The sequence below is a fragment of the Lonchura striata genome, chromosome 1A (assembly GCF_050655825.1).
Source record: "Lonchura striata isolate lonStrDom1 chromosome 1A, ASM5065582v1, whole genome shotgun sequence".
In the NCBI taxonomy this organism is placed as follows: Eukaryota; Metazoa; Chordata; class Aves; order Passeriformes; family Estrildidae; genus Lonchura; species Lonchura striata.
The window spans coordinates 22,673,736-22,699,234 of record NC_140741.1 but is presented as its reverse complement, the minus strand read 5'-3'; the positions used below and the strand labels follow the sequence as shown (position 1 = coordinate 22,699,234).

General features: G+C 36.2%; 1 protein-coding gene across 5 annotated transcripts in view; it reads left to right on the top strand.

The window, feature by feature from the left end:
- The first annotated feature begins 794 nt into the window (after positions 1–794).
- IGF1 (insulin like growth factor 1) overlaps positions 795–25,499 on the top strand; it is a 49,716-nt gene continuing 25,011 nt past the window's right edge. Inside the window, exons 1-3 of one of the 5 annotated variants that reach the window (XM_077783369.2) lie at positions 952–1,091; positions 3,506–3,572; positions 5,352–5,508. In XM_077783369.2, the coding sequence (XP_077639495.1) occupies positions 5,358–5,508 (151 nt within the window). In that variant the 5' untranslated portion in view covers positions 952–1,091; positions 3,506–3,572; positions 5,352–5,357. Of the gene's footprint in view, positions 1,092–2,878; positions 2,944–3,505; positions 3,577–5,351; positions 5,509–25,499 lie in introns of those variants that run through there. The other 4 variants (XM_077783366.2, XM_077783367.2, XM_021536352.4 and 1 more) reach the window with 4 other exon arrangements.

Here is a 25,499-nt window from a genome sequence, read left to right as displayed (position 1 = left end):
CATTTAAATTGTTATCAAGAGAAATTTGAATATTACTACTAGAAAGGAGGGGTAACCACCTTATAATTACAACAGCAGATTTAAGATAAACATAATGGAAGCCCCCCAAACTGGGCTACTTGTGTTACTATATTCACAGTACTGTAAGTTCTAGGCAATTACATGATTTCTCCTGTATGGTTACTGAAATATCACAAAGCTACTTTGCCCTATTTACTAGTAGTTCTCAACAATTCTGTTATTTTTATCAAATTGCAGACTGCTGTTTTAGGGTTAATCACAGAGAGAGATGGAGATTTTAATTGGTAGTCAGCATATAGGTGTGCCAAGTTTAATAACGTAAAGACACATTAAGGGAAAAGTAGATAACTGCCTGCCTTTCCCTACTGTATAAATAAAATGCTTATGCTATTATGCATAAATAAAATGTGTATATATATATATACATATATATATAAAGGTATGCATATATACAAACATTGCCCATACGTATTTAAGTTTTCATATATTTGAAATGCAGACACATACACACATAAATACACACACACAGCTACCTGAAAGTTAACCAGAATACATTTCTTATTTTTCATGGCAGCACAAGCTCTTTTTGTCTGCTAACTCCTCAGTCACTAATTCACATTCTTTTAAAGGGAAAAAAATATGCTTCTGTGCTCTAGTTTTAAAATGCAAAGGTATGATGTTATTTGTCACCATGCCCAAAAAAGTCCTTACTCGGTAACTTTGCCAGAAGAGGGAGAGAGAGAGAGGCAAATGCTCCCCCAGCTGTTTCCTGTCTACAGTGTCTGTGTAATGTAGATAAATGTGAGGATTTTCTCTAAATCCCTCTTCTGTTTGCTAAATCTCACTGTCACTGCTAAAATCAGAGCAGATAGAGCCTGCGCAATGGAATAAAGTCCTCAATATTGAAATGTGACATTGCTCTCAACATCTCACATCTCTCTGGATTTCTTTTTTCTCATCATTACTGCTAACAAATTCATTTCCAGACTTTGCACTTTCAAGAAGCAATGGAAAAAATCAACAGTCTTTCAACACAATTAGTTAAGTGCTGCTTGTGTGATTTCTTGAAGGTAAATCTTTATTACTATTTTGAATAATTTTTTAGTTTTATTTTGCTGTGTATTGTCTGCTGCTGTCTTGAGGAGTATTGTGCACTTTTCAATAATTATTTTAGAACTGAGAATTATTTATATATTGCTGAACATGCAATTTTACATGATCTGGAAAATGGCTGTATGTAATAGTTGCAATTACATAGATAACTGTAAGGGTAAACTATTGCAAATACATGTCTTAAATTTCACTTCTATTCAGAGAACTTTGTAATATTTCAGTTATGTCATTATTAAAAGGTCCACTTACATCATTGTCTGTATTGTTAATGAATGCTTCTGAAAACAAGAACTTTTAGCTATTTTCTGCAGGTGCAGGCTTTTATAGGTAAAAGGTATTATTCACATGTTAAGTTTCTGCAGTTTTATTATACACAATTATAGAGAAAATGTTCATGCTTTCAAAAGGAAACTTTTAAGTGATGTTGTCACTGCAGCAATTTTCTGGCAGCATCGTGGCATTTACTTGGTTTTTGCTTTCATAAATTAAAAGTAAATGAGAAGTTCAGTTTGTTTTCTACATTAGAAACCAGCTGCGACTCTTGCTGACCTTGCATATTTGTACAGCTTAAGCAATTGTACATAAAGAAAATGGAAATTCCCTTACATGTTCATCTCCAAGTTTTCCCTTCTAGGGAGGGTTTTCTCAGGAAAGTTTGCATGTGAAGTTTGATGTTATGACCCTATAATTTCTGCACAATAATATAAACTGTCTTAAGGTAAATGTGACTTCAGTAGGTGCATTGACCTCTGTTTCTGTCAATTGGCTCTAGTCCAACTTTCCATTATCTGCAAATTTATAACCTTCAAGAACTTTTTTTCCTCTTAGTAATTTGCAAGGGTATTTATATAGTTGAAAGAATTATCTTATTTTAATTGCTTAGGGCCTAATCATTTTTTTAAGTTGATCTTACACTTAAAACACACTTATCTCATTCCTTAATGACCTAATTACAGATCTGTAATTGCAAGGGATGAAATCATTCCCTTAATGTATAAATGGGCATCCTTTCCAATATACTTGAAAGAAGAAGGGTTGGGGTTTTTTTTTAAGTATTGAGCAAGGCACTAAGAGACATAAAAGTAATGTGCTAGTTCCTCAGCTGTGCATCCTGCCAAGCTTCCTTGGAATCAATGGAACATATTGATTTAGGTTAGCATGTAGCCCAGATTCTTTGCTCAAAGTTAACAGTATTTAAGCCTTGATCCACTCTAGAGTACATATGCTTTGTTTATACAACATTTACTAGTGAATACTGATATCTCATAATAATTGCACATTTCTACTATGGCTTGATAATCAGGCCCAACCCCTCTGGAATAAAATGTAATTTTGAATATATAACCCTTGATTTCTTGCTGTAGCATATAGTCTCCAAAAAAATGTTGCCTCCTCCTTCACGATACTTATAATTCTTGCAGATGTTCTTACATGTTATTAAAATGACCAAGCATGTGAAGAATTCTTATGCACAACTTGTGTCAAGTGATAATTTGTTAAATGAAGGGGACTTACATAGGAGAATTAAGAAGTGAATGAGATGTAGTGTTCATATATGACATTCCTTTGTACTGCTACTCTGTTAAAAGAGGAATGTAGCAAAAGCTGGCTATTTTACTGAAAAAAAGAGGAAATTCCAGCTGTGAAAATATGGTCAGTCATTCTATGCAACTAAAAGAAGTGCTTAACCACGCTCATCTTGAACCTTTATTCAATTTCCTAATGTAATTAGATGCTTCGATAAACCCCACCCACACACCAATGCGTTTTCCTTTAAGCTCTCAACTTTCTAGTCAAACTGGGGATAATGTAAGTACTCTGCTTGATTGTAGAGAACCTGAAGCAATATTGGATTACAACTTCGTATTTTCTTAACAATATTCCCCTCAGATATAAAGGGGTACTTTGATTTTACCACAAGTATATTGAATCAATTAATGTTGTGTTTAATTAAAATGATGAAGTAAAGTTGAAGTTTTAAACTATGTTTTTGAATTTGCTTTGATGAAACAGTATTTAATTTATAAAATAATTGATTGAACCCTAGAAGCATGTGAGTCTGTTTTCTTTTCTGCAAAGTTTTTACTTGTTTGAAAGTTCTCGACTGTTGTTAAATTTGGAGATAAAGTTAGAAATTCTCTGTGGTTTATACTGTGCAGCCTTTTTTGGCTTACACTAAAGGAAAAACAGTAGATAATCTGTTTTGTCATAGTTCAGTGCTGATATTTATCTGAAAATGCAAGCCAGCTGAGAAGTCTTGAAAAATAAAAAATTGTTAAATGTCTAAAATTTATGTTTATTACTGGACCAAATGTTATACGAGAACAAATTGTTAAATACATAATGTTCTTGTATTTGTAATGTCTTTCAGCTTTCTGAGGCAGTGTGCTAAACAGCTTTCTGCTTTACCTCCTCAGAACTGGGAACCATCTTAAACTGCAGGTGCATCACATTTATCTTATAAATTCAAAAATATGGCAAAGGAAAAAAGAAATTGTTGATAAGATATGGAATCATTACAGGAAATAGTGTCTCATGTTATAATCATTCATTTATAATCTGATCTTTTTCCATCTGCCATTGAAGTCATGTCCATGCTTTCGAGCTTGTTGGGGTTTGCATGGCAAAGTTTGCTTAAGATACTTGTCTTGAGAATGGGAATTTTTTTTTTTTTGTTATGTCATGAGATTTATGATATATCATGGGATTTAAAATTGTTCATTACTTTCACAGTGGAAATAAGAGACTCATCCAGCAAGGCGCTAAGATCTCTTGCCAAGAAAATAAGAATTTTTAAAAATTATTGACTAAAAAAAGGCTCGATCACCCACTGGATCAGATCCCAATTGATCAGAAAATAGATAACTTCATCTTTTTTTCAAAAGTTCAGTGAAGAAATATCAAAGTTTAAATGATCCCTGAAACCCTGAAAGAAACTTTAGGGAAGATGAATCATTTTACTTTCAATACTTTGCACTAGACTGCTAACACAAAACAGTTTTAAGCCAAGTTTAACTGTATGTCGAAGACAGATTTGTAACTTCTTACCTGACTGCAATGATAATGTTAACCTTGAAAGAGAATGAAATTAAATGCAGATTTACACCTTTCAAAACTATCATTTTTGGCAAGTGATCTAAACAAGTTCAGAATATGCATTAAACACATTACTCAATATCCTGCTACTATACATAAATAGCTTTTCCTAGTGTGAAAAGGAAAAGCTATCTTCTTTGCATGTTGGGTAAGAAATTAGGTGTACATAAAGGGATACAAAAAGAGATGGATAAATGGATATATGCAATTTTACAACCATTGAGGACTGGTCTTTCTTCAGTCATAATCACAGGAAAAAAGATAGTTTGTAATCAAATGCAAATGAGAAAAGAATTATCACCTCTGTGTAAAACTTATGGCCACAGCTACCTAAAAGGGTATAATGAAAGTCAATGAAGTATAGCTGCTTGCAACAAGTAAAAATACAAATCTGTAATGGCTTAAAATTCACACTCCTGGTAATTTCTCAAATGTTTGCCTGCTAGTAAGAGGAGACTGTAAGAGTCACTGAATGTGGTCTTCTGATACATAAAATTCCACACCAACTCCTTAAATTTGGCAAGTTGAACCTGGCAACTTTGGTTTGTCCTGATGTTTTCCTTTGTAAGGTGGCTGGAGAACTGTGGAGTACCAATAATGAGCTCTTTTTCTATTGGGCAAAATTTCCTTACAGCAAGTTTAGAGCCATTTTTTCTTGTGACAATGTTGATTTTAGTTTAAACAGATCTTCTCCATCATATGCCACCTCCATTTCCCACAGTACATTGGCAGGCACCTATCATATTCCCTCTTAGCTTATCTGGTCTGAGACAAACCAATTCAAGGTTGTTTTCCTTTTTTCTGTTATTCCAGGCTTCCCTTTGTCTGTCTATTCCACTCTTCCATATTTTGCTTTCCAAAAGCAAATATAAGTCATAGTTATTACAGGGCTCCCTAACTAGATGTGATTGTGAGTACTCACCAGAATAAATAATCTGTTTCCAAAATACAGGGACTAGAACATGTAGGCATTTGCAAAATCATGGGGAGACATTTCCTGATACCATGTTTATAGTCCAAGAAATCACAGTACATATTCATTCTCATTCACAAGGGTGTAGGAGTCATTTTTTGTAAGACTCTCTGGGGAAATTCCGACACTGCTTCTGCTTCCTTGGCAGGTGAAGATGCACACTGTGTCCTACATCCATTTCTTCTACCTTGGCCTGTGTTTGCTTACCTTAACCAGTTCTGCTGCTGCTGGCCCGGAAACACTCTGTGGTGCTGAGCTGGTTGATGCTCTTCAGTTCGTGTGTGGAGACAGAGGCTTTTACTTCAGTAAGTCCACCCTTTATTTCATTTAACTGCTAAACGTTTCATGTAATCCACTGGAGTCTGCAACTGCTATAAATGAGTTTACTTATGATCATCCAGACTGCCAACTAGGACTGGTATCCTATATCTGGAAGATGCTCAAAGCCTTGAGTTACCATAAAGCCTCAGTAAAGAATAAAGTTGTGCCTCTGTTCAACCTCTCTGACTTTCTGATAAATTTTTATTTTCAGACTTGTTATTGTTTTTTGCCACTTTCCAGCTATTGCTATTTCACCTGCTGTGTTACTGCTTTCCACACTGAAATTAAATGAATGAGAGCACATACTAAACCAAAGACACTCATGAGGCAGAACTACATGGACCTGTTATGTTAGATTACTAGTAAACACTTTAATTACACACTGAATCATATTAAAAACACACTAAGCTTCAACATCTGGTTTAAAAAAAATGAAGAGCTGGAAAGCAGCAAGCAGAAAGTTACTGCATCCAAGTATCCACATGCTTCATCATTTAAATACAGGTGGAGAAAATTCATGCATGGTGAGATAATAAAGACTAATACCAGTACAGGCACCAGATAAAATTAACTCTGTAATAGTGAGGATCAAGAAATACTCAACTTTTATATAACAGAAATCTATTTCTGATTTTCAGCTATTTGCCACATAAAAAACAAAATTAATGAAACTTTTAGCTAAGAATATATTAATTCTGAATACATTCATTAATACATTTTTTCAAAACATTATAGAATGCTAAGAGGCTCCTATGGCCTCTTAAGCTAGAATTTACTATTAATAACAATACAGGCTTCTCTGCTATCCTTGATATTCCTTCATGCCTGAAGCTTCTTGTATTCTATGCTACTAGTTTTGGTTTTCTGATCATAACCACCCTATTCCTATTTATTTCTATTCATAGAGTCATTGCTTTCAATGTTTTCTCTTTGCTTGCAATCAAAACAGACTCTTGCACTTCTGAATTTAAAAAAATCCTAATTTCTTCAACATATAAATGGTAGAGATTTTCAGTATGTTCTTGGCACATTTTATTAAAGTTCACTTTTGAAACCTTTGTTTTACGTATGCAAAGTAATCCACTATTCACAAAATAACCCTTCTTTTCTGTATTCAACACTTCAACTCTTGTGAATAAACACCTACTCCAGGGTGCTGTTTATCTTAGTATTCTGGTGTTAAACACAGTATTAAAAGTACAGGAATCTCTCATACAGGAATTTACATTTTCCTACAAACTCATCAGGTGTTCATTTATACACCAAAGTCTGTTGCATTTATTAGCAGAAGAGTTAGGGATTATTTGAGTGTCCTATAAATTATTTATTGCTGGTGTGCATGTAAAGACTCTCATCTCCCCCTCCTGAAAACGAGACAACACATCCTTAGTACAGCAGAGCAACTGTTCTTTTACTGTGTACGTATCTCAGGTGTTTTCTCTAGCAGCAAAATGTTTGCTGCTGGTTCAGAGACTTCTCATGCTTGCTTTCCACCAGAGTAGCTGTTACTGCCCAGCAATCAGACCTACTGTCAGGTGTACTTTGTGATCCTCAAGGTAAGAGGTCATGTGAAATGCTAATCATTAGCAACAACTCTCTTTGGTTTCAATCTCAACTATTCTAAGGTTTCACAATCTGTTTCAAATCTCTAAGCTAGGTCATCCTTAATTTAAAATACCATGATGGGCTTCCAGTGTTCCATAGGAGATCATTACCTTTGTAATCTTGACCTTTATCTGCTGTCAGTTTAGACTTTCTCTCGAGTCTTTGTTGTTTTCTGACACTCTGAGTTGTCACTTGAAGTAGTGTAATGACACCATAAATGTTGACCATGTTTTATATGGAAAATTATGGAAGGTTTTACTTATGAATGACCACCCCATTTTAGGAGTCTTGCACAGTTGCAATCAATAGCCTGCATTTGAATCATTCAACAGGAATGTTATGAAGCTAAAATGTATGTGGCCCCTTGGATGCCAAGTAATGTGTGTGCTCTACCTGCTCTTCTTATTTATGAGGAAGAAATTTAATCTGTTTTAACCTTCTCCCTCTTATTTGTTAGAGTTCAATCTAAAATACAGAACTAGAGAAAAGTAAGCCCAGTAACATTAGTAAAACAAATTGAAATCCTCATATCAAATGTACTACAGAATGCAGCATACTATTAGAAGTTTAAAATTTTGCTTGATTTCTTTTTAAGAATGCTACGTCATTTGCAGAGGTAAAAACCCAGTGACATTTTTATTTTGTTGTAAAGAGTATATCAATAAAAGTAGTATTTTAAGTCTTCTTTTCTCATACTTTTGTTCCTTTAAATAAAGTATAATCAATGGTAGTATTTGACTTTAACTTGTACAGGAAATAGCTGTGAGGAAAATTTTTTTTCTTCCATCATTCTGTATTTCACTAGAGACTCCAAATATAAAGAATACCTTTTGGCTGAGGTAGAATTCTGGTTCAGAGTCAGGGTCAAAGCTTCTGACTATTCCTTGGGAGTTGTGGGTGGAAGTGAAGATAGAAATAATTCTATTACTTTCTGTTGAAACTCTGTACTCCCCAGACACAAGGCTGTATCTATGGCTAGGACTGCAAGACAAAAATTTCCTTTATATAGTCTACTCTGCCCAACTTTCTAGCTCTATAAGGAAACTCTTTACAGCTTCTGAGGAGATGCCCCAGCTGCTTACAACACACAAGGAGAAGTGCTGACTTCAACAGAAAGTCAAATGTAATTTCTACCACTCTCTTTCATCTTGAGATAGACTGACAAGGAGTATTTTCCAAAGTGTTTTAGGGGAAAACACAGCACAAAACCCCAGATTGACCATCTTTTTTTTCCTTGGTCACATTAATTCCAACCAGCACTTGCTACTCCTCAGACAGCTTTTTGTCTCCTATGATTTACCAGAGAAAAGCAGATTGTTGTCACCTTTTATCTAGAGACATCTCTCTAGAATTTCTACCTCTCAGGTTCATGTGTGCTAGGTTTTGTTAAGAGAAGGTGACAGAGAACCTGGCCACAGCTACAAAAGTGGCTACATTTAAACACAGCTTTTCTCAATGTTTCTCCAATCTCAAAACCTTTGGATCCAACAGTCATGAAGCCAAGTGGGATGGCTTCAACATTCACATGAATTTTAATGTCCAGAAAGGTCTACCATGGTATGCTCATTACAAAACAACTGAGAGGAGAGAATGGTGGAAAAACTTAAAGGAGAAATTGCAGGAAACTTACAAAATTCCCACCCAAGAGGGGGGAAATTTTTCATGGAATAGTCTAGTCTTATCACAGGAATTTACTTTGTAGATTACTCAAAAACAAATTTCTTCAGAAATGTTGTTCTTGCTCATGCAGTTTTCTCAGGGCTGTTACTACCATGAGATCTAGTAGTTTGTTCTAAGGAGAAAAGGCTCTTTTATTTTTTATCTAGTTTCCTCTCTGAAAGTATACCTTTTCCTTTTACAATATATACATAACAGTCTTACAACAATACATGAGTACCAATAAAAAACTGATATCTTAATTCCTTAGACATTTTCTAACTGTCATAGTCTTCTAATTTCTAAAGCCCAAGTTAGATAGCAATACTTAATTGAAAACATGACAATCAACTTCGTGAATTAAAACCCCACATTACCTTTGTTTTCTGATGAAAACAGTGCTTTAGTCTTGCGGCAAATCTTCTGTACCATCACTTGCATAAAAAATAAAAGATTGAATTTAGGTACCTGAGACACTGGAGCTCCTCTGATATCCTTCAGACAACAGAGAATGATCTAGCACATGCTTCCATGTGTACAGCAATGAAACCCATAAAAGATGGGCTTTTCTATCATCCAGCTTAATGTTCCCTGTGTCAACTGCTTTGAGGAGAATTACTGCAGATTTTTACTACATTTTTTTGTCCACTAAGAAAATCAAAATTGTTTGCTGTCTTTGGGAAAATCCCCAGCTGTGTACAATGTAAGACTATTAGTTTATAATAATCAGAAAATCAGGATAAGCCTGTGAACATAATTTTGGGTAATGAGAGCTGTCATGAGATCCCATTGTTTTGTAGAACTAAGGTATATGTGGAGGAATTGCTGCCTTGGAAAAGAGGAAAACAAGTAGCAGAGCAATAGGCAATTATGTTTTGCTTCTCCCATTTCCCTCTAGTTAAGAGCTTCTTGTTTACTTCAGGAAGTCTGCTTTTAAGATGTTATTAAAGTTTTTAGGCCTGTCAAACCTATCAGCATAATTACAAGAGATGGCATGGCACTCAGTTCTTTAAGTACTCCATACCTGTAGGAGCTATGAGTCATTAGCTCCTCTCTGCGTCCCTGATTGAGAGGAATGTTAATGTTAGAAGCCCAGCAGAGGCATGCTGAAAGGCTGCCACGGACACACACAGACTCTGGTGTCACTGACAGTCTTACAAATTTTTGCAAACATATGCTGGTCATCTTGGCTGTGTTCACACAGCAAGATCTGAAAGTGTTTTTAAGTTCCTTGGTCTGGCTACATGCCCCATTCATGTTCAAATACTGTATCTATGGAACATTTGAGTGTATTCTTCTATCTACCCCTAGGTTCCTTACCTCTTACAAGAAAGCTAACCTGGAAAGCAGCTCAGGTGTGCTTTAGCCAGGTCTGCAGAGTCAGGGCTCAAGGAATCAGAACTATAGGTGCAGCTACTGATATATCTGTATAAGAAAGAAAACAACAGCTCTGACTTCTGGAATGGTGTCACTGTATAGTCAAACAGCTGACACAAGTTCGATGTGTGCTTTGTTGCCCCTGGTAGTAAACATTGAGAAAATTCTCTGAAAATAAGAAAAAGAATTTGAAATAATTTTGTCATTTTTTACCATATTAAGAAATGGTAATGAGTTGTTCATAAAGGTTAATCTTAGTTTAGTGAGGTTAATCTCCTTAAATTACCTCCTTAATAACCGAGAGAAAGGCTCTGTCTTCTTTCTCCATGGACTGCAGAGTAAGTCTAGGAGCAGTTAACCTGTGATACACACTAAATTTAGTCCCTGCAAACAGGTCTCCCCTACAGCTAGTTTCTCAGGTCACCAAGGATTTTATAATTTTTCTACCTTTTCCTTAAGAGGGACTGCAGTAGTGATGATAATTTCAATGAAGTGAAAAAATAATTGATCAAAATTTCAAAAAGAAATATCTCTGTAAAAAGTGCCTACTATCAAAACCAAATAAGTACATTTTCTCCAGAAGTTCAATTTATGTATGTCCTTATTAGCTAGTAGATATTAAAGATGTTAATGCTTTTTATGATGTTTACCTTTTCTTTATGGACTAGACCAAGCTTCAAATTTGGTCTCAAATAACAGAAAGCTGTTACTTGACATTTGATTCCCTAACTGCTAGATGTGTATTTAATACATTGTTTAGTCTCATGTTGGATAAAGTCACTCAAAGAAGCGCTTGGCAAGATCAACATTAATTCTTGGCATAGCTGCCCCTCTTACTTTTCCACTGAATCTTAAATACTGAGAAAAACCCTTCCCTGACTTCAGCTCTGGCCCATGCTCTGTGCGTATGGACCTCTTTCTTTGTTCTGGTATCAGTAAAGGTTTTTTGACTCTTGATCAGCAGCAGCAGGAGTCACAAAGCAAATCATTCCATTTGGCAGAACCACATGCTCCACTAATGAAAACATTTTTGCATTTACTACCTGTGCATGGAGAGCATTCCATGCACAGTGCTCATTCAAAGGCAGAAATTCACAGAGCCGTTTCTCTAGGGCTTATTCAGCACTTGAGCTCTTAGGCATGTTTCAAACCCTTTCACATCACTGAAAATCAAATAGAGACTTAAAGCTACCTTGGAGCTTTCTAACAAAGGATGGATCTGGACTTGCTTATTAAACCATATCCTAATGTCAGTATTTCCCTGTGACACAAGCTTAATCATTAAAAAATATGACAACAAATGCAAGAGACAACCAACAGTTAAGTAATTTCTCAGTCTAGAAATTAAGACAAATGTATATTTTTTTGGATAAATTATGCTAAATTTATCTCTAGTAATAATCGCAGGAACTTCAATGTTAAGAGAAAGGAAAAGCCATTAATTCCCACTTTCTATGTGGTGCATTTAGTGCAAAACCATTATGAAAGATAAAGCCCAAATGCTGGGTCTAACTTTTAAGTAATGACAGTGATATTTCATGTTTGCATCAGCAAATGAGGTTCTGAGAACAAAAAATTCTAACACATCCATAGTCTTTGAAGGGGCATACCATATAATGATGAGTGGGTGAGTCTAGCTTGTGGAAAGTTACTTCAATTCCTACAAAAAGGCAGCCTTATTCTGAGATACTTGCTGTGTTTTCTGATTGAATCCCATATGCAAAGAAATTTTATGTTTTCAATATCCTTACTAGGCAGAGCAGAATGCATTTGCTTATCTCATGTTAAATCCTTTAATAGTGAAAACTGGAATAGCTTCCTTTTATCAAAGAAACTTTCTAGGGCTCATGTGTCTCCTGCCTTTTTTTTTTTTCCTTGAGTCTACAGCATATTTAAATATTTCCCATCTTATTCTGAAATTCAGCTGTGATCCCAGTCTTCCCATTTATGTAATATATCTCTTCTAGAGTAAGAGGATGCTTCCAGACAGCAGGCCCTTCTGCTTCCTTATGTGCCCTTAAAACTGTGGAAGTAGAGAAAAAGTGTCCTGTTTAAACATTTCCTTTGGGAAATTATGACTCACACAAACCTGAAATTATATGATATTTTTATACAAAACTATTTGTTTATATTGTTTGTGTCTTTGTGTATTGGGCAGAAATTTACACAAGGCTGAGTATGCAGAAAAAAGAAGGGGTTGGCTCAGATCATTCTGATTCAATCCAGCTCAGTGAACTGGTTTTTTTTCTGAAAATAAATATTCTAGGAACATTATTTCTATCTCTAAAAACGTAAAAACCTAATACCCCCAAATCCTATAAACAACAGGTTCTAAGTAAAACAAATCCTACTGAAAATTGGTTTGACTTCAAAAGAAGGGCCATTAACAGCCATATCCTTCTAAGGCAATGGATAAAACTTAAATAACACACACAAACCCTGTATTTCACAACTCTGTATTCTAAAGAAAATGTTAAAATATATGGCTTATGGAAAGGTATAAAAAGTCTAAGTGTCATGGGGAATATTGTAGGGAAGATGTCATTCTGCTTGTGTATCTGAAAAGATGAGTACATTCCTAATTATGTTTGAAGGCTGTTCCAGACCACATATAATAAATTCAATATACAAGAGGGATTCTTTTTTCAGACTTGCATCAACTATACTGAAGGTTTCTTTTAACTCAGCCCCATCAAAACAACTGGATATAAGCTGCTACTCTTATAAAGAAAGTTTTAAAGCTTCTTTTTATAAGTCTTCATTGATTACTTCAGATTACATGAAAGCTAATAAAGATATTTATTTCAGGTTAACACAGCAGGTTTAAATTGAATACACTTGTCGCCTTGAAACTTCTGTGGATAAATAATAATATCGTTGCAATAATTTGTTTCTACATCCCCCGAATTCCTGAATTACTAGTCAACAGGTCTTCCGTGAAAAAAAACTTAGTTTTTCCTACATATTTCAAGTTTTATGTTTCTTTCCATTAAAGTTTCCAGCCTTTTACAGACATATTTAGTTTGGCAGGAAGAATCTGGTGACTCATAGACTGTAGAAATTTGAGAGCAAGCTACTGAAAATGTATCTAATTTCTTCTTGTGTAATTTGGGAGCAAGCTACTGATAGTACGTCTAATTTTCCTAGTTTAATCAAATGTATTATTGGCAAATACATATCCTGAATAAAAGCCATGTTTATTTCTGAAATATATAGCTAAGATTAAATGGAAAAACACCATATATATTTGCTTTTAGAACACTTCTGTGTTTTTTTATAATTGTTTCTGGCATATCACTCTAAATAAATGTACACTGCTGAAAAACAGATGCACTAGTTGAAACAATTTGCATTACAATCCTACTTATATTTTGGAAGTCAGTAATATAAAAGTGTTCCTTATGATGTTTTTGTTGGTGTTGTTTTGGGATTTTCTCATTTTTTCAAGAGAGCATAGAGGTGTAGGAAGCATAGGTGATGTTATACCTCCATGATTTATATAGAGAAAGAAAGATAGATGTATTCAAATAGATATCATCTCTGTTTTATGTTATTGACTGTACTGTTCCTTTTGTGTCTTTTCAGACAGAAGACTTTTAAATTCAGACCTTCCTAGACATACATAATTTTAATTTGTCCACATACAGAATGAACTTGCTGAATGATTAACACTGAACAGAGTGTGACCTGAAATAAGGAGATTCTGGTTCAGATTCAGTCCATCTACTTTTGGGCACTTAAATGAGGATGCTGAATTAGGAGTCTACTCAAGTTCATCCTGCAGTTAGTGAGAGGACTAAAAAATTTTCAGGGGCCTCATTAAGTTATGAATTTTCCCTAGGACATTCTCTTCTTTCTTCACTAAATTAAGCAAGGAAGCTGTAGCAATTGTATTCTTATGCTTGTTAAGTCAGTTGAGTGAGGACTCTCCATTAGGAGCCTAAATTTTGGTGGAATGGATCTGTTTAAAACCACACAATGAACTTCCATGTAGAGGTAAGGATTCACTCATACTGATCCCATTTTAGATCAAAGCAAATCCAAGTTTATTTTAGCTGCTATGGTATAGTACAGTTAAGCAAAGACCCAGAAAGTGCCTTATGAAGGTAACACCAGTTAGAGCTGCTCCTCTAGCTCTTAGAAACTCCCAGGCTTTAGTCTGACTAAGTGTGAATCCTGTTGGAGAAAGCACTCCAGTTGGACACAGTAAAAGTGCAAGGGAAAAGCTTATCTTTTCCTTCTTGATATAATAAATAGAATATATTCTCACGTGTTACAGCAATTAAAACTCCTTCGTGTTTTATTCCTACAAAACAAGGTGCATTTTTCCATGCATAGATAATGAAGCAGTTTTTTACACTGCTGTTCACACAAGATCATTTCTATTCCTATAAGTAGTCACTTCTCATCAGTTTTTTAAGAAATTACAATAATAATACTTATAACCTACAGAGACAGCTAAATATCAGATGCCATTAAAGGATTTTCTCTATTAGAGGGCTGTGTCTTCTATCATGGTATCATAATGGAGAAAGGACAGAGAATGATGCTCAAGTACAGATTTGAGATACTCAGGCAATGAATCATTCAAAGTCAAGTTGGATGGGGCTCTGGTAAACCTGATCTAGTTGAAGATGTTCTTGCTAATTGCAGGGAGTTGGATTACATGATCTTTAAAAGTCTCTTCCAAACCAAACTATTTTATCAGTTGGAAGATACAAAATATAGCTACTGCTGACCTAATGAGCTCACCTATAAAAGCAGTAATGTGACTGAGCCAAGAAAGAATCCCACCTGAAGCTGTAAACCATTCAGTGATTTGAAACAACAACACAAAGCATCTCCATCTTCCTCACTCCAGTACCCCTCTTCATCCAAGGCCATACAGAAAAGCACAGAACAACCTCAAAGGCATTGGCATTTCATGATCTCCTCTAAAGTGATCCCTTTGCAGGGAACAGGAATCGCAGTAGTTGAAGTTTCCAAACCATCTACAGGGATAGGAACAGTTCTTTAGGTTGTTTAGAAATTGATAATCCTTTTTCAGTACATGTATTGTTTTGAAGCAGAGTAAAAAACAAGCACTAAAATCAAGAAAGAATTATTTATACTTGCTATAAATAAATATGTATATGACTTAGCTTATTTCAAGGTGCTTATTGTGCATTGTACTCTTCCCAGATGGTTTGGCTTGAGGAAAATGGGGTAGAAATGATGCTGCCACTACACATTTGCTTTTGCATTTAAAAAACATAAAGGATGTTCTCATATGAGACACAAAAATTATTTCATACACTTAAGGACTTCCACCACTATTTCAGGAATTACATACACTACATTTAATATAGCTATTCCAATATACAAATATTTTAAAATGTGGAATGGTCAATAAAACCTGTTGAATTTAAAAAAAAAAGGAAGACATTTTGCAGAATCTCACCCTTGTCTTTCTTTTTGCAAAAAAATAGAATGGAATTCTACAACTGCAGCTACAATGGCATTAAGTCAACTCCCCTAATTTTTCTTTCACAGTCATTTCATTTTAGTTTTTGAAAGCAGTAGGACTTGATGCAATAAAGTACAACTATTTCCTGTTATCACTAAAATGAAGACTAATAAAATGAGCAGAATTCATAAGTGGTGATATTCTTACTGTCTGCTGTCCTTTTCAAATAGAAGTTTATACTCTGATATGAAACAGATGAAATTCAGACCTGTGAAAAAGAACAAAACTTTTTTAATAAATAAGGCTTTCCCTGCCCTCATCAAGACTCAAATAACCTGCAACAGATTCTGAATGCAAAATGATTATATTTGAATTATGAAACAGGTGGAAGTATCTTGTTTATTTTTTATTTTAGGATGTAATGTTTTTAAGGTGTATTTCTACTTTTTCATATAGCAAAGAGAAAATGTTAATAATAAAGAAGGGACAAAGCCAATGCCACAGAAGGAGAAAATAGTAATGTTAATAAGCAAGGCTGGCCCTGTCCAGGAGTTTCTTCATAATCCAAAATTATAAATCCACAGATACTCATGGTTATCTGTTAACTTCAAATGGCTGCAGTTCATTTACGATAGTGGGAATTAGTCTGAGGAATTCTATTTCACAAGTTCTCTGTTCTATGCTCACTAAAGAAAACATTGATCATCGATTTTCCTAGGTCTTTTGGCCCTAAGTATCATTATACCACAAATATTTTCCCTTGACTGGATTCCCATTGCTTTCCTACTAGTCACCTGTTTTTTCCTAAGAAATACCCCCTGAACTTCTAATATTTTTCTTTCTGTGTATAAATACAGAAAATAAAGGCTCTTTTGAGCAATCAATAGATAGTATTTGTTCCTGATTTGAAAAGGGTACACACATATCAAACAACACATTTTTAACATTATTCAGACCAACCTGAAAAGCTTGTAGTGTAATTTTAAAGATCATCTACCATTCAGGTCTTCCTAAAATCATAGAATGTGTGAGTTGGAACAAACCCATCAGGATTGTGGAATCCAACTCCTGACCCTGCAGAGGACACTCCAAGAGTCACACCATGTGCCTGAGAGAACTGTCCAAATACTTCTTGAGCTGTGTCAGGCATGGTGCTGTGACCACTTCTCTGGGGAGTCTGTTCCAGTGCCCAACCACCCACTGGTTGAAGAACCTTTCCCTAATATCCAACCTAAACCTCCCTTTACTCATCTTCATGTTGTTTCCTCAAGTCCTGTCACAGGACACCACAGAGAAGAGATCAGTGCCTGCCCCTCCTCTTCCCCTCACAAGGACATTGCAGACTGAAATGAGGTCTCCTGTCAGGCTTCTCTTCTCCAGGCTGAACAGACCAAGTGTCCCCAACCACTCCTCATACAGCCTTCCCTCAAGGCCCTTCACCATTCCCATGGCCTCCCCTCAATACTCTCTAAAAGCTTCATGTCTGTTTTGTACCGTGGCACTCAAAATTGCCCCCAGCACGCGAGGTGAGGCTGCCCCAGTGCAGAGCAGAGCAGGACAATCCCCTCCCTTGCCCGCTGGCCATGCTGTGCTTGTTGCCCCGCAGGACAGGGTTGGCCCTCCTGGCTGCCAGGGCACTGCTGGCTCATATTGAATTTGCAAAGGGACACCCAGTTCCCTTTCTGCTCTCCAGCCTCTCATTCTCCTGTGTATTCACACAATCAGGGTTGCCCCATCCGAGGTACACAGTCCAGCATTTACCCTTGTTAAACTTCATGTAGTTGGTGATGGCCAGTCTCCCTTATTTATCAAAGTTCATACTTAATCTCTTGCTAAAGTGCCTAAATCAGTCAGGTAGATGGCTATATGTAAAAGATTGAAAATGAACTTTTGAGAAGCGTAACTCTATTTTCAAAAATCAGCATGAGTCTCATGAATAGGCATTGAGACCTTTGAAGCTCTTACAGGCATATGAGTCAGGTGTTTAGGCATTGAAGAGGCAGATGGACACTCAAGAGATTTTTAAAAAGCAGTCATGTATCTAATTTCCACTAAAATCAATGATAGGTAAACCTAGGCAGGTTTTTTGTTTTGACTTGTTTTTCTAATCCTTCCAGGCATATGCCTGTCTGTTTAGTTGCTTCAACATCTTTGGAAATACAAGTCAGGGTCTTTAGCTACTTGTCTATTTGCTTATGGACCTTATTGACTACTTGTGAAAAAGCTATCACTATTAAAAGCTCTTCAAAATGGGAATTGGCATAATGACTTGGCTTCCTCTCTGACGTTAAACACACTAATACGCTTAGTATGAAATCTTCTTATTTCTAGCATAAATATGTGAGGCATCAGATGAAAGCTAATAATTTCCCAAGTGAGCTAAAAATAATGATGGTTGAATTTGAATAAATATTCTAAGAGGCATTCTGGAGCAGACAGTGGTTAATAAGTACTGTAAATACTACCTTTCTACTAACCTCATTTGCAAGATGCCAAAGCCTAAACATGCACCACAAACAATACCAGATGAAAACCAAACATGAGAAAAATTAAAATCACTGCAGAAATTTGGAGACAATGCATATCTTATAATTCTCTTTGTCTTCTCACCAGGAGAATTTAATTTAAATTCTCACAAAATTCTTCAGGATGTTTTGTTTAGAAGTTTCATATACTTGTGGCTTAGACCTTGTCTCCACTGCGCTATCTGACTGCAATGTAAATTTACTGCAATGATTCAAAGTGCATTGTAATATAAGGAATAAGTATTATTAAAAACTATTACTTTGTGTAACAACAAATAATACAGGAATACGTAAATTAGACTCACTTGCAAGCATGCTGCAATGCAAACAGAACAGTTTAATGGAAGAACCAGTGACTGAAGATGTGTCTAGGAATTCCTTAGAATCAGGGAATATTAGTCATAATTTTGGTCACAGGCCTATAAATTTTACATTCTTATACACAGTCCATCACTAAATTACCTAAGCGTATCCATAGTTATGCAGAATACACAGTTCTTGGGAGAAGGAAAAGAATCAGTGTCTTCATTGTGTAATAGGTAGTCTCATGCCTATTTGACTTCCTAGATCCAAACACTGCAGACAATAAGAATTAATATTTTCCTCATAAACTCCTTTTAAGTACTCATTCTAGAAGTATTTGATTGCAGCCTTCAGACAAATATATTATACACTACAGTATCCCAGGAAATCATCTATTCCTCTGACTATTTCTAAGTTTTTTGGCCTAGTGATTCCATATCCAACTGGAGATGGCAAGAACTTTTATTTCCTAAAAAAAAAAATGTATATTTTTGCTAGAACTTTGCATGTTCAAACTAGAATACAAATGTCAATGAGTTTAACCTAGTAATAGAGCAAAGTAGTACTTTCCCTTCTTACAGCGAACAATGAAGGATAAAGGCAAAACCAAAGCTGCAAGTATACCCCGTCCTCAAAAGCAACTTCAGCACATACTCTATCCTACCTGAACTAACAAAGCACTTTTGCCAGAAGACCTGGGAAAAAAGCAACATAATCCTCCTCTGTTTTTGTTCAAATCTAAACACCTTTCCAAAGGCTCATTAGCTTCTTTCTGCTTTCATTGGTGTGACAGAAATTTCCTCATTCTTGTGAGCTGCAGAAATTCCAAAGCACCTGCTGTGAAGGACAGCAACAAATTCTGAACAAGAACAAGATTTGCTGCCAAGTGGCTGGTGATAAACAGAAGTCAAAGCAAAAATATTTAAAGTTTTAAATTATTGAAATCTCTTGGTGAAGAGATCTGACTTTAGATGAACAGGTTAAAAGCAATTAAGAGAAAACATAAAATAATTAAATTTCCTTTTCAGCTAATGAAGGACTCCATGGAAGATGGTACAGAAAACCCCTAAATTTGTTCACTAAAAGCTCAAGTAGTGTAGTTGTGTTAGCACTTCTCAGAGTTCACAGAATTGTTAGGGTTGGACAGGACCTCTGGAAATTATGTAGTCCAAGCCCCCTGCCAAGGCAAGGTCACCTAGAGCAGGTGACACAGGAATGAGTCCAGATGGGTTTGGAATGTCTCCAAAGAGGGAGATTCCACAAACTCCCTGGGCAGACTGTTCCAGTGCTCTGGCACCCTCAATAGAAAGAAGTTCTTCCTCATGTTAAGGTGAAACTTCTTGTGTTTCAGTTTATGGCCTTTGCTCCTCGTGTTCTTGCTGGGCACCATTTAAATCAGTCTAGCACCATTCTCTTGGCACCCACCTCTGAGGTATTTTATAGACATTAATGAGATCCCCTCTCAGTCTTCTCTAGAGTAAACAGACCCAGTTCCCAAAGTGTCTCATAAGAGAGATGCTCCAGATCCTGCATCATCTTTGTCACCCTTCACTGCACCCTCTCCTGTATCTCCTCATCGCTCTTGTGCTGAGGAGCTCAGAAGCAGGCACAGCACTCCAGATGTGTCTCACCAGGGCCAAGTAGAGAGGGAAGTTCTGCTCCCTTGACCTGCTGGCCACACTCTTCCCAATGTACCCCAGGGTACCATTGGCCCTCCTGGCTGCAAGGGCACACTGCCAGCTCAGAATTTCCTTCTAAACTTTCAACAATTTCCTGTCTTCTGTAGTGACATGAATTAGGCTTATCCATACAGGTAGTCAGTTGAAACTGCCAACTGGATGAGCATCTATTCAAGCGATTTTATTATGCGCTTAGCAAAGACCACTAGTGCATTTCTCAACAGTCACCATAAAAATTCAATATTTTTCACACACCAAGTGTCATTTGTAATGAACAATAATCTACTAAATAAAAAGCCACTTGGTATGTCAGCTGGTTTCCTTCCTCCTTTTTCCATTCTGCATCATGATATTGTACACAGCTTGGAAACTGGTAGCTCTGAAAAAACTAAGCAGATAAATATGATATTTTGGTCAAGTCTGTCTTAACTAGCCTCATTTTTTTTTTTTTTCCAAACAAAGGAATTGATAAGCTATCATTGCCAAAATGCCAGTATAGGTTGATAATATCTTGCTGAATTTTTCATTTTGGTGTTTCCCTATAGTCTCAGGAGATAGAGAGATGGCTTGGAAAACTAAAACTTACTTTGTATCAAAAGTAGATTGTTTTCTTCCTGGAACAACTACAACCATGGAAAACTGAAACATGCAGCTGAAATCTGAAAATCCCATTGTTTCTCATTTTGAGCCAGTACTAAAATTTCACTTTTCCTTTGAAGCGCCTTTACCTCTGAAGTTTGTAGTATATCTTCATGCTAAGTTAAAAGCAAAGTCATAACACTGTCATGAATGTCTGCTTTAAATTCTTTCTAGTCACATTCAAGCTATACTAATTTACCTGATGGCTGCTTGATTTCAGTTTAGCCAGTGAGAAAGCAAACAATCCAATGACCTCAAGTTCACTGAGATTGCTGGAAAATGAAAACAAGAGTTTTGGAAGGCCAGTGCTTCAACACATAAAGAAATATATTGAATACTTCAAAAGATATAAAATTCTTAGAACTGTTGGACAGGCTTCTGTGTGTGAACTTTCCTGTCCAAGTGGCATTGCTAAATACCATGGCACCAATCAGAGGGCTGACATCATGAGTTGTGTAACTCATAACTATAGCAATGTCACTTCTTAAAATGCGTTCTATGTGCATTCAGCTTCTTAAAATCTCAGCTGTGTCAGCTATTAAATAAAGTACAGTTCAGGAGATTTATTTTGAAATATGAGCTCTTTGTATTTTGTATAAAGGAAACAGAAAATATAAAGCTTGTTAAGCCAATGTTAACACTGGAAGTTTGGATTCAGACAACAGACGCAGTAAGAACAGGTTTCATCACCAATCTAATTCACAATAAAATAGTCTAGTAAGAGCTAATCATGATCATTTTAATGTACAGCAATACACCTGGGCTTTTACATTACAAATGGGCCAAAATGCACCAAAATATTAAAAAAAAAAAAAAATCAAAACCATAGCACACCTGAATTGCTGAGTAAATGGTGCAGGTATCAGCCCAAATGAACTAAATACAGGTTTGGTTCAACAACTACAAGCAATGGAGAACAACATGTAACAGAAATTAGGAATGTAATCCTCCTCTCCTTTATCTCAACCCTAAGTGCCCTTCCAGAGAAACATTATCCTCTCACTGGAAGAACAGAAATTGCCTTGTTCCCGTGAGCTGCAGAAATTCCAAAGTAGCTGCTCTGCAGGACAATAGCAAAGCCCTGACCAAGAATAGTCTTTCTTCCCTGGTGATAAACAGATCTCGGCATTGCCAGGTACTAGTAAAGGGAATGACACATACCCCTTGCCTCTGGTGACACATGGTATGGAGTAGCTGGTGTTATCTATTATCCGTCCTTTGGAATATCAGTATGTTGGAGCTATAAACCAGAGGAACTAATATCGGTCTGATTGTGCCTTTCTGTGATCACAATCAGCAGCAGTGGTGTGATGTAGCCCTTGCCCTCCTGATAATCCATCAAGGAGAACACTAGCACTGTCTTTATGATGCATAAAAATGTGAAGTAAAATCTCACTGTGCCTCTTAAGCTGGCCTGTACTTGGCAAGATGCGAGTCGGTGCTTTCAGAAGATAAGAGATGTGCTCCATGCAACATCATTATCTTGGTTAGACAGTACTACAGCTTATTTGGCAATGATAAAAATACCTGAATTTCTCTGGTAACCAGACCACCATTTTGTCTTTCAACACCGAGTAAATTATATTATTATAAATGCTACTTACAGTGCACAAGACTTCTGGACACAAATTACTTACAGAATAAAACCCACAGTGACTAGAGTGATGTGCTGCATAAGATGATCTTGTTGTTAGCCAATTCCTCAAATGTACAGAAAACTTAATTATAAATTTTGCAACCATAAAGAAGAAATTATGAGATGTTGAAATGAAGGAGTCCGGCAGTATGCAATTATGACTAGCACAGTCCCTTTCTGTGCATTCCAAGTATCCAGAAATTAGACTTTCTAATATGAGAAGATTAATTGGTGTAAACCATCTACCACCTTCTATATTTCAGAGAACAGACAAAGTGTTTCTTTAGATAGAAAATAGATAAAGAGTAAGCAGCTGGGAAGACCAGGACTATTTCTGGCTATGGGATTAAATGGTTTACATAACCTTGAACCAACTAATTTTATCTGTATTTTTGTCTAACTTTCACCACATGTGAAAATGAGGCAACAATGTTTATTCACCTTTTAAAACTGCTTTTGAAATCCCCTGAATCAGGTAACAATCGAGGTCCAGCAAAATACTACTTTTTAGCAGCACATCCACATATAACCTAAATACTACAAGGGTTAAAGTTTTAAGCTAAGTGTCACATTGCAGTACTGATGATAAATTATAGGTAATAGCCTATCAAACTTAGGAAGACAGTTCAATAAATACAAAAAAAAATAGATCTGTTTACATAAGGGATACAAATTGGCTACTACTTTCAGTCTAGAAGTTAATATATGCCATATTACTGCAGAGAATCCTGCAAACCCTTTTAAACAACGTTATAACAGTTTACATAAAACTTAATGGCAAGTTAAGTAGATCACCCCAGCAGGCCCTCTGCTTACTGCAGGAATATGGCACAGAGTTCATAGGTTACTTGAGACTCATTCTCCCAGCCAAACGAGTCAAACAATAACACTTTTAGGCACTGAAACACTTTTCCTCAGTTTTCAGCAGAAGCAGATGTGGGGCTGACTACACAATGAGAAAAAGGAATACTTTGAAAAGAAAACTACAGCAAAAACACAAGCTGAGTTTGCAGTTAATCCATGATCATCCTTGCCTTTCACCTTGATGTTAACTTTCTAATATTACCCTCTGCATCTGAAGATCAGTGCAAAGCTTCAATAACTTGAAGGAAGCTCATTTTTTCATGTTTGCATCAGATTCAATCTTCATTTTACTTTGGGGTGTAAGTTCTGAGTCATCATCATTTAATTTTCTCCAAGTCTCCAGCTCGTGTTTTCTGTTTTTCTTCCTGGATGTGTCATAACAACTGAATTGTACCACCCCAGTAAAATGTTGAAGTCTAGAACACATCTGTCAGCAACAAAATACTGTGCTCTCACTCTAATTCCCCACACATTCCACTTTTCACACTTCCTTCGCATCCTCTAAATAAAGTGCTAGAGCCTAGTAAGCAATTTCTTTTATTTTCCACAACATTCTGCCAATAAATCAAAAGAACTACCTCAGAGAAGAGAACACTTGCCTTCCATGCTCTTTTCCTATGCCCATTTCTCTTAGTATTCGCATGAGGTTAATTCTCTTAAGTCAGTGACTTCCCTGTAGTTAGGATATCTGTCAGTTCTGGATCAATACTGTGCTGATGAGCTGTGAAGTCATTATTTTTCAGAATTGCTAAATAATTTTGACTTGGAAAAATCACTTGAGAAAATTTTTACTGTTTCAAATTTAATAGAAATTCTTTTCAAAAGTTTCCAGGATTCTTAATGTAGAAACAATAGGAAAAAAAGTCTTAGTCTGAGCTTTGAGATATCCATCATGAATTTAAAGGAGTCAATACTCTAGTATATTTATTTTAAAAACATTCATTATACAACTGAATTACATCAAGGAGAAAAGAAGGTGAGAATTAGCAATAAGAGAAAGGTGCTACAAAAAAGGCAGAAAAACCTCATCTAGAAAGAGGTGACAACAAAAAAATCAGAACAAAATGTAATTTAAGACAGAGGAGCCTTTAAAAGTTGCTAACAAAGTTCTGTGTTTGGCAGCTACCTTACCTGAACTAGGACTTTGACTCCTTTGAGGGTGAATCATGTTTGAACCAGGTTTCAAGGACAGTTCTGCTCTCACAAATGTGCAGCACATGCAGCCTTGTCACATTTTCCTTACCAGGTCTGGGTTGGGCAGTGATTGCCCTGTGTAGTAGCCATTGCACATCAGTGGACAGATACATAAATATCGATTTTGCAGCCCTGGATCGTACAGACTGTGAAGCATCTCTACAGATACACCTGCACCAATCCACCTGACCACAAAGCAGCCACACCTTGTTTAACTTCAGTACCAGTATGATTCCAAGAAAAAAATGTTTTTAAGAGAAAATCACGTCAGTGCTCAGATGGGGAAATGTCAATATCAGACAGCAGGTTCACCTATGGCAGCAGCCACAAATGATAGCAGCCACTCTAAACAGCATGAAAGTTGCTATATGACAATTCCTTGAAATTATCATGAGGGGAGTATAACAAGAAAAGCTGCTGAACCAAACTAATTTTCAGGAGGGTTGGAACTAAATGATCTTTAAGGTCCCTTCCAACTGAACCATGAATCCTTTTTGCCTCTTCCCCAGATCTCACCTTCCCATGGTGGAAGCACAAAAGTTACTCAGTAAAACAGGCCTACACTTCAGGGAAGAGGGGGTTGTATTTCAAAAGGGGCAAAATCATATAGCTTCCAATCTTACTGTCAGAAATGACTCAATGGGTTTAGCTGCACCTTTTCCTTTCCAACTGCTCTACAAGAGGAAAACAAAACACCACATGAACCTATAGAATATGCACAATTCACAAAACCAGAAATCCAGACAGTTAAGTTATAACAGCATTAAGGCTGAGATTAAAATTAGCAAATGTCAGGCAATCTGGAGATGAGGCATCATTACCTGCTCCAACAATTAGTGGCAATATCACCATGCCAAACAATCGGAATTTTTGTGTATGATTACCAAACTTTGTGTTCTGTTTCTCAGTTAACGATAGTGGATATTTAGTTTGCTTTTCAAACACTTACATGCACTTTGTGTAGTAAATCAGGCTGAATTGCTCTTTGGGGATTGGGATGCCCCCCACTGACTCCAGTTTAAGCTATAGCAGATGCCATATAGCCCATCCA